Source organism: Astatotilapia calliptera, chromosome 3 (assembly GCF_964374335.1).
Source record: "Astatotilapia calliptera chromosome 3, fAstCal68.1, whole genome shotgun sequence".
NCBI classification, from domain to species: Eukaryota; Metazoa; Chordata; class Actinopteri; order Cichliformes; family Cichlidae; genus Astatotilapia; species Astatotilapia calliptera.
In genome coordinates, this window is record NC_137424.1 from 73,594,053 (window position 1) to 73,603,631 (window position 9,579).

Sequence of the window (9,579 nt, forward strand, 5' to 3'; positions counted from 1 at the left end):
AACGAATCAAGCCTCGACAAAGTGCTTCTGAAGGAGTGTGTTGCGTGTGTTTTGTTTTTTCTGACATACACACCAGAGCCTCGGCCTACTGCGGAGTTCCACAGCCAGACCCTTCTCACTTTCTTGTAGTGATGGGCAGATGAAGCTTCATGAAGCACTGAAGCTTTTCATCCAATTGGTTCACCCCAGCGCAAAGCTTCATGAAGCTTCATTTGCTCTAGTAGGACATCTAGTGGACGTAAAAATATTAGTTGGCATGAATTTGCAGAGTGTGGTCTTTTGCACACAGCCTGTAAATGTCAACAACAAAAGGAGTGTGTAAAACATGTATATTGTAGTGATGGCAGTATACTGTGTATATTTATGCTGGCAGTATGGAAAATGATTATTTGGAAATGCTTAAAATGGAAATGATCATTTACTGTGAGGTGAGGTGTGGTTTGGGTGTGGACAGTAGTTGTGCTTTTGTAACGTTGAGGTATGGACAGCTACACACTGAGGCTTTGAGCCTCAGACCTGCCTGTTCACATTTTATTCTGTAAAAACTAAATTTTCACTGCTTTTATGACCTTTTAGTGGGGAGAACATAGCTAGGATTTAATGATTTAACAAATCTTTTGAATCCTTTGTCCTCCACAATGCTAACTGGCTGGGAGTCCTCATAGTATAATATTGTTATATCATTTAGTAACATTACTGCATGCTATATTATCATTGCATTTGATGGCTCACCTGGTCTTGCTCCACAATCGGTGTTCCCCTTATTCTCATGCAAAGCTCTGTAGTGCCTAAGCATGGATGAGGTGTTGTTGTTATATCCCAGCTCCCTGGCACATAGCAAACACCTCACCTTGTACAAAAGTACAGACAGCTTAACATAGGTTTTATTGCACCATCAGTATTATGAAAATACATCTTCTGTAGAAATTTACATACCTTGTTGGGAGGAATAAGATCAAAATGTTCCCACACAGGGGAGGACATCCTCCTCTTCTTAGCTGGCTCCATTCTCTCCTGACTTTCTCTCCTCACTCTCATAAACCTCCAAACTGTCTACAAACTCTCACTAACTGCAACTCTCCATCAAACACCCACATTTTGAATGAAGTCTGAGGAGTTTATATCGCTGTCATATCTCACGGCAAAGTTCGAACCACTTCATGAACCAGTCACGTGGTACAGCCGGGCAGCGAGGCTTCGGACGTCATCATTTTCAGCTCCTCCCATGAATAAAGCAAGCCTCGATACGCGCATCGCGGAAACGCCCCCTCCATTACTCGACACAAGCTTCGAAGCCTCGATACAGAACGTCCCATCACTACTTTCTTGAGAGATGCGGAAGTGTTAAGTTTGAACGAGCGGCGGAAAGACAAATCTATCAGATTTGTTTAAACCTTAACGTTAATCTCATTTTAGTTATTTAGTAAACTCGAGTTCAATTATTGAGTGAAAACACCAACAGACTCAGACATTTAGAACAAACTAAGAGTCAGATCGGCAGAAACAGAGAACACGGACATGTCTGCTGTAACTGCGTCACTCTGCTCCACGCTGATGTTTGTCGGCGTCTTCGTGTTTGTCTCTGCAGGTGAGATTTAACTGTTAGAAGCTAAACGGATCTAGGAATGATTTTGTGTGTGAGAGCAACACGAGGCTTGGTGGAAACCGTGGGACTGATGTGACAGAGACAAAGTGTAATGTTTGTGTCAGTGTGATGTGTTGATGTAGTGAACGTGCCCCCACAAACCTACCTCAGTGCTCCCAAACTATGCAGCTGTTAGATTTAGGAACACAGTAGCTTGTTTTTATGAGTTACCATGACAGAAATCGGCCAAATCTGCCTGAAAATTTGCATGTTACAGCTCTCTACATTCATGTGATTTACAGTTAGTGCTGCAGCAGGTGAATGCTCTCGTCTGTTATTACACTTTTAATTGTTAGTGTGCTCGCCTATTCATGCAACTTATCAGTTTAACTGGTCTACAGTCAGCTGATTTCAGGTAGTGTGTCTACAGTGTTGGTCAAAAATATATAGTAGATATGCTTTTCATGAGCCGTTAGCTACAAACCAGGAAATGAATGCAATCAATATTAAGTCTTTAAATATGCATGTCTGCGCTTGTTTTTAAACACAACACATCAGTCTGATACTGTTTTAGACAAAAGAAAAGAGCACGTGACTTTACCTGGTGAAGTTATGACCAGTGTTGGGAAGGTTACTTTTAAAATGTATTCCATTACAGAATACAGAATACATGCCCCGAAATGTATGTATTCTGTAACGTATTCCGTTACGTTACTCAATGAGAGTAACGTATTCTGAATACTTTGGATTACTTAATATATTATCATGCTTTTTACAACAACGTGAATGTACTATTGCTGTGTGATTTATTACTGTTACTGAAGGTCCGCGACTCCGAACCGTAGCAAAGGGACCTCTGGCTAATACGTCGGGTTTGTGTCGGGCTCGTAGCTGAAAACTAGCTTTACTTTGTTGTGTGGGTCAACTTTGCTAGCGAGAGACCACGCAGAGAGAGAGCGTCACCCTGTAACCATGGAAACTGTAACGCTGCCGCCTGGAACAACAGAACGTAGCTGTCAAACAAAACCCAAACAGTCCTGACCTGCGACAATATGAAACAGGAAAGTACCGCAGTGTAATCCATTTATTTCAACAAAGTAACTGTATTCTAAATACCACCTTTATAAACGGTAACTGTAACGGAATACAGTTACTCATATTTTGTATTTTAAATACGTAACGGCGGTACATGTATTCCATTACTCCCCAACACTGGTTATGACACTGAAGAATGACGCAGGTGTCTGCTCCAATCCGTGTTTCTTACTTTGACCAAGTTAAACTGTTCGGTGAATGTTCTTGCTGCCCTCATTATTCTTCATACACACTTTTCTGTATAGTGAGCAGTGTTGGGTGTAACGCGTTACTGTAATTGAATTACTTTAACACTGAAAAAGTTGAGTAACTAATTACTGTTCATTTTTAGGTATTTTAATTACAGTTAATGTACTTGTGTCACATTGTAAAATAATTAAATTTGCTGAATATCATTATTTAATTTCAATAATTTATCTTCTAAAGGTAAAAATAAACTCTGCCGCTTTAACATCGCTGTAGTGCAGCTGTACGTCATTTCGCGCCAGTTTGCTGCATAGTCTAGTGATGGTAAATTTGATTCTTTTTACTGAATCGAGTGTTAATGAAGGCAGAATTTCCAAGTTCTGAGTACAATCAAAAGCACCACGACTGCAGTTTTTGTGTTGGATGTAAAAGGCGCACATGACGCTGTGACGTAGGCTAGAATCATGGCAGTAGTTAATGACGGTCCAGGCGTGGGATTTCTCTCGTGGAAAGATGCACATTATCTTTTCCTTTCTATTGGCAGGTGGCACAGTGCACTTGTGGCAAGTAAGCAAGCTAGAAGATTGGCAAAGTTATGGAAGCAACACATTAACAAGAGAATTCTGAGTAAAACCAAAGTTACTTTCCCTAGTAACTAGTTACTTTGAAAGTAACGAGTAACTTGAAGTAACTGAGTTACTTTTGAGAGAAGTAACTAGTAATGTAACTAAGTTACTATTTTAAAGTAACTTACCCAACACTGATTAAATCCAACATGACTAAAAACTCAAATGTCAAAGGAAATAAACAAAATATTTAAAGTCAATCATTCTGATCATAATTGTACTTTGACCTTTAACCTCTCTGCTCTGTGTTGTTTCCTCTTTCAGACAAGAAACTCATCACAGCTGAGTCTGGACAGGACGTCACTCTGACATGTCGAGCTGCAAACAACAACATCATAGTCGTAAAGTGGAGCAGAGCTGACCTGGGACATGAATATGTGCTTTTGTACCGGGATGATCACTTTGCTCCAGACATCCAGCATCCATCTTTTAAGAACCGGGTGGATCTGCAGGACAGACAGATGAAGGATGGAGACGTGTCTTTGATTCTGAAGGATGTGACGATTGATGATGCTGGAACATACGAGTGTTGTGTCTTCACGAGAAAAAGACGCTTATGGGAGCTCATCAGCATCATCGACCTTCGTGTTGATCCTCCAGGTGAGTGAGTAGAGTTGAGTGTGTGTGTGATCAGAGGTGAAGCTGCTTCCTGGTTGTTGATGTTTGTTTGTTGTATGGACGAGCTGGTGGGTGTCAGAGGTAGACAGATGTTTCTCCAGCTGTTGTCTTTGTGGCTGATAGACTAGAGTTCACTTGTGTTCACTTATTATCAGCACATGTTGTTGTTCTGTGGAAGCTAACATCTTGTAGTTTCTGACACTTTGCATGTTTAGCATGAGGCTAAAATTCCCCCTCAGTGGGTCACTGGTGACCTGCTGGATGTTCAGAGGTTCATTAAATCCAACATGACTAAAAACTCAAATGTCAAAGGAAATAAACAAAATATTTAAAGTCAATCATTCTGATCATAGTTGTACTTTGACCTTTAACCTCTCTGCTCTGTGTTGTTTCCTCTTCAGAACCGAAACTCATCACAGCTGAGTCTGGACAGGACGTCACTCTGACATGTCGAGCTGCAAACAACAACATCTTAGTTTTAAACTGGACAAGAGATGACCAGATGACAGGTTATGTCCTTTTGTACCAGGATGATCACTTTGTTCCAGACAACCAGCATCCATCTTTTAAGAACCGGGTGGATCTGCAGGACAGACAGATGAAGGATGGAGACGTGTCTTTGATTCTGAGGGACGTGACGATTGTTGATTCTGGAACTTACATGTGTCTTGTCAACATGGCAGAAACACGCTCATTGGATCTCATCAGCATCATCGACCTAATTGTCATTCCAGGTGAGTGAGTAGAGTTGAGTGTGTGTGTAATCAGAGGTGAAGCTGCTTCCTGGTTGTTGATGTGTGTTTGTTGTATGGATGACCTGCTGGATGTTCAGAGGTTCATTAAATCCAACATGACTAAAAACTCAAATGTCAAAGGAAATAAACAAAATATTTAAAGTCAATCATTCTGATCATAATTGTACTTTGACCTTTAACCTCTCTGCTCTGTGTTGTTTCCTCTTTCAGACCAGAAAACCATCACAGCTGAGTCTGGACAGAACGTCACTCTGACATGTCGAGCTCCAAACAACAACATCATAGGTGTAAAATGGAGCAGAGCTGACCTGGATTCAGATTATGTCCTTTTGTACCGGGATCAGCAATTTGCTCCAGATAATCAGGATCCATCTTTTAAGAACCGGGTGGATCTGCAGGACAGACAGATGAAGGATGGAGACGTGTCTTTGATTCTGAAGGATGTGACGATTAATGATGCTGGAACATACAAATGTGGTGTCGTCATGGAAGGAACAGACTCATGGAAGTTCATCAGCAGCATCGACCTTTATGTTGTTCCTCCAGGTGAGTGAGTAGAGTTGAGTGTGTGTGTGATCAGAGGTGAAGCTGCTTCCTGGTTGTTGATGTTTGTTTGTAAAGATGTTGTTGATGAGACTTTGTAGAAAGCAGCTGGTCTGAGTGATGTGATCAGAGTGCAGTAGATAATGTCTGACAGCAGTTTGAAGAGCAAATGGATTCTGTTCTGTTCTTCACTCATCACCTACCTGACAGCTGACACCTCACACCTGTTTCTCACCTGCAGGTCACACAGGAGGAGACAAACAGGATGTTGGACTGATCGTCGGTCTGATTGTTTCTGCTGTGCTTCTTGTTGCTGTTGTTATTTTCATCTACAGAAAATTACATCTACTCTCTATCTATCAATATGATAGCCTGAAGTTAATCTGAGTTAGAAAGGAACTTTCCTTAACATCCAGCAGACGCTGTAGAAAGCTGGATGTTCAGAGTCTGATGTTATTTCTCTGATGATCATCATGTTCAGACTCAGACCAACAGTGTGTGTCTGTGCTGTCTGTCAGTGACTCTGAACTACAGTTTATTCATCTTCAGGCTGTTCATGAGATTTACTGACACAAAGTCAAACTGTGTTACAAACATACATGAATTTCTGATCTCAGAGTCAGTGAGTGTTTTTGTGTTGGAGCTTCAGGTTCAGCTGATTGTAAGAACTGACTTGTTCTGTGAGAGATGAACAACACAGACCTGGGGTCCGTTCTTCGTACCTCGCTAAGTAAGTTAGCTGGATTTGATTGTTGACGATTACGCGTGATCTTGGATCGTTCGGTTCCCCGAAGCTCATCCAGGACTTGCTGTCATAGCAACAGATCTGTAAGCGTAAACCTGCTTGGGAGCAGGTTTACTTTATGTAAACAGGATTAGATCGCGGCCACTCAGGTATGTCCGCGTCATTTATACGAATGCAACAGCGATATTCCACCACTGTTTCACCATAAATAAATAACATCAATGTAACTAAAGATAATGCAGCACTTGATCCATTTATTGATGTCACACAGATACATACAGGTCATTTCCTAAAAAAAGGGAAATGTACTATTAATCATTCTATTACATGTATTTGATTATTTCAGATGTAATTCATATGTCAGAGTAGTAATAGTAAATTACTTCGTGTAATCAAGATGGGAGACCACGGCTATAAAAGCGAAGGTGGATTTGGGAAGCCTGTCGCAGCCATGTCCTGTCCGTATACGCGAGCAACCCATTGCGGAAGGTGCAAGATTGATAAGGAGAGTCCTCAGAATTCAGCGTATATTGCGGGACAGACAGGATCCTTTAGCTCAGCGCGACAGTGTGCTCATAGAGAGATATCGATTTTCCCGTGAGGGTATTATTCACTTAACCAACTTGTTGACGAGGGGGTGCAGGACCACCACCTGTCTTTTTTTGCTCTGCCCTTTTCTTGGTTGCTGTTATAAACAAACAGATTATTTCAGGGTCTCTTTGAGACTAAAAGCAATATAAGTGATAAATATTACCATTCTGTAGAATATTCTTATATTTCACTTTTACTTGTTCCCATGTTCTAGTGGGTCCTGTCGTGGCTCTAATGTGAAAGGGGATATAATATAACATATTATAATATAATATAATGTAATATAATATTGGATAATATAGTGTAATGTAATAAATTTACCCTACCGCCTACTGGTGTTAGCCAGAGGGGCCGATGGCGCGATATGGCAGCCTGGCTTCTGTCAGTCTGCCCCAGGGCAGCTGTGGCTACAACCGTAGCTGCCTCCACCAGTGTGTGAATGTGAGAGTGACTGAATAGTGGTATTGTAAAGCGCTTTGGGTGCCTTGAAAAGCGCTATATAAATCCAATCCATTATTATTAAATTACTTACGAGTTTAATTTGTCAGCAACTTTCTGCCAGCCCTCTCTCCTTGCTTTTGCAGCCTTTGCAGTGTTCCCTTGCGTTCTGATTAATCTCTGAAACTCCTGAAATCCCTCACTCAAGAGTTCTTGCTCTGCTGCCGGAAAATGCTGAGCGCGCTCCTTCGACATTTTCGCCGACCAATCAGAGGGTTGCCGATCAATGTTTCTACTATCGATGCGTAGCCCCTGTTAAGCCACCCAGTGATCTCACATTACTTCATCCAGCTGTACTAATCATCAACAACAGGTGTGTTCGGAGAACCGGAATAGCGAGCTCAAAGTTGGCGCGATGATTTGATCTTGGATGTAGTAAGCGAGGTACGAAGAACGGACCCCAGAGATCAGCTGCTACACACACTGAAGTGACAACACAAACGCTGTGTGATGATCTGAGTGGAGATGAAGGTCTGTGGATTATAGACGATCAATAATCTGCCTGATTGTGTTCAGGATCATTGATCAGTTACAAATGAATGACCCAATCTGAGATCTATAAAGGTAATAAAAACTTCATTTAACGTAAATTAAGTTGAATGTACTTAAGCTAACTTTAAATTAAATACTTTATGTTGTATGTTGTAATATCCTGCACTTAGATTTTTCCAACCTCTTCAGCTACCTGACACACTGTTTAGGTCAAATTTCCTTTGCTTTGACCTTTGACTCCAGCAAAAACACTCTAAACTACTTTTGTTGAGCTGAAACTTGATGACTCCTAAACTGACCAATAATACTCAAATATTTTAAATTAAAGATTTACATATATACCTGTTGAATGACCTTTTTTGTCATTGTTTTTGTTAGAACTAAAACCTTTCGGAGTCTGTCTTACAGACAAAAGTATAATTCTGAAGTGCCTTTACATAACTTAATAGATGTCTTCCTCTGTAACGTTGTAATGTTACTGAATGTTGTGGGTAAACATGGCGGCTCTTTGGCTTTACTTCTGTGCCTGAAAACTATGGAACGTCAGGACTGCCATAATGAATTAATTAAATACACCATTAAATAATTAATTAAATGTGGCAATAAATAATTAAAATTGGAAATAATTAAGTACATAAATATTTACGACACATGTAATTAATCAATTATTGACACATTTAATTAATTATTGACACATTTAATTAATTATTGCCACATTTAAATAATTATTTAATGGTGTATTTAATTCATTTTGGCACAGTTGACTCCTTCAGGTCTCACCATGAAATAATTTTATCTGTCAGCCTCACCCATCAAACTCAGGGGGCGGGGTTAACGCTGCCATGCAGCTTCTCTAACATTTGATTGGTTGCTGTGCAAAGTAAGTCAAGACAGGTCGATCCTAGATAATCGATTGCTTGTGTAGACTTGGGGGCAGCCAGGTATCCCAGAATGCAGATCAAATCACAGGCAGCAATGGTGGTGGTGTAGTTTTAAAATACCCCGTTTTTCTGTCACCAACTACACTTTTTTTCCCAGCTTCACTGTTTGTTTGTTTGTTTTTTAGTTTTTTATTGTGTTTTTGTTTTTTTGTTTGGGGGGGGGGGTTACGTTAACCGGTTTGAGATATTCCATTCTGTGTTCCACATGTTGCATTCGCAGATTCTCATTTTCACCGAGGAGTCAGTGATAAAGAAGATCAAAAGTACTCTTCACATTTAATAAACATCGTCATTAATTCCCACTCACTTTGGCAGTTTTTTTTTTAAATGACCTCTGACAAGACAGCCTCATTGTTCAATACTGTTCAATAATGAAGGAATGTAAACTTCTTAAACTAATGCCAAATTGCAAAGCATTTGGCCGTGTCTCTAATAAAGCCTCTGTGACTTTGCTGTGCTTCACTTCAGCAGCATCAGTTAATGTTCATATATTGATTTATGGTTTTCTTTAGTTTTTGTTCTACTGCAGAATATTTTAAGGTTATCTGCAATAAAAAGCCAGGCCAGGAAAATCTCCTGTCAGCTCAGTTACTTTGACAGAAAGGTATCTGCTGTGATGCTCACACCTCTCATGAAGTCTCATAAGTTTCAGTACTGATAAATGATCAGAATTATAATATTTCTGACTGAGGCAAAACTGAAAGGATTGTAGATATCAGTGATGACACCCAGCCCTAGGTCAAAGTGTATGCAAAGCGCAAACATGTCTCAGCACTTACAAATCATTCAGCTGTTTTCAGTTGCCGCAATAACTGGAAGAAGAAAATTACCTAAATCACAGAGAGTAATTGTACTCAGTTACCCTCCTCTACCCTGATTACAGTCATGTGATTTCCAGGAAGTG

General features: G+C 40.3%; 1 protein-coding gene across 1 annotated transcript; it reads left to right on the top strand.

Annotated features, from left to right (window-relative positions):
- Positions 1-1,116: 1,116 nt before the first annotated feature.
- LOC145419305 (junctional adhesion molecule-like) lies at positions 1,117-8,977 on the top strand. Its single transcript, XM_080299166.1, has 5 exons — positions 1,117-1,588; positions 3,757-4,092; positions 4,512-4,844; positions 5,076-5,411; positions 5,650-8,977. Exons 1-5 carry the CDS (start codon positions 1,519-1,521, stop codon positions 5,793-5,795), a joined length of 1,221 nt encoding a protein of 406 aa, XP_080155292.1. The 5' UTR covers positions 1,117-1,518; the 3' UTR covers positions 5,796-8,977.
- Positions 8,978-9,579: the final 602 nt, after the last annotated feature.

Bases quoted from the DNA above. Each gene is read 5' to 3' on its own strand.
- LOC145419305 (XM_080299166.1), top strand. From the start codon at position 1,519: ATGTCTGCTGTAACTGCGTCACTCTGCTCCACGCTGATGTTTGTCGGC. The intron at 1,589-3,756 runs GTGAGATTTAAC...TTCCTCTTTCAG, and splicing joins CTTCGTGTTTGTCTCTGCAG to ACAAGAAACTCATCACAGCT. The intron at 5,412-5,649 runs GTGAGTGAGTAG...TCTCACCTGCAG, and splicing joins CCTTTATGTTGTTCCTCCAG to GTCACACAGGAGGAGACAAA.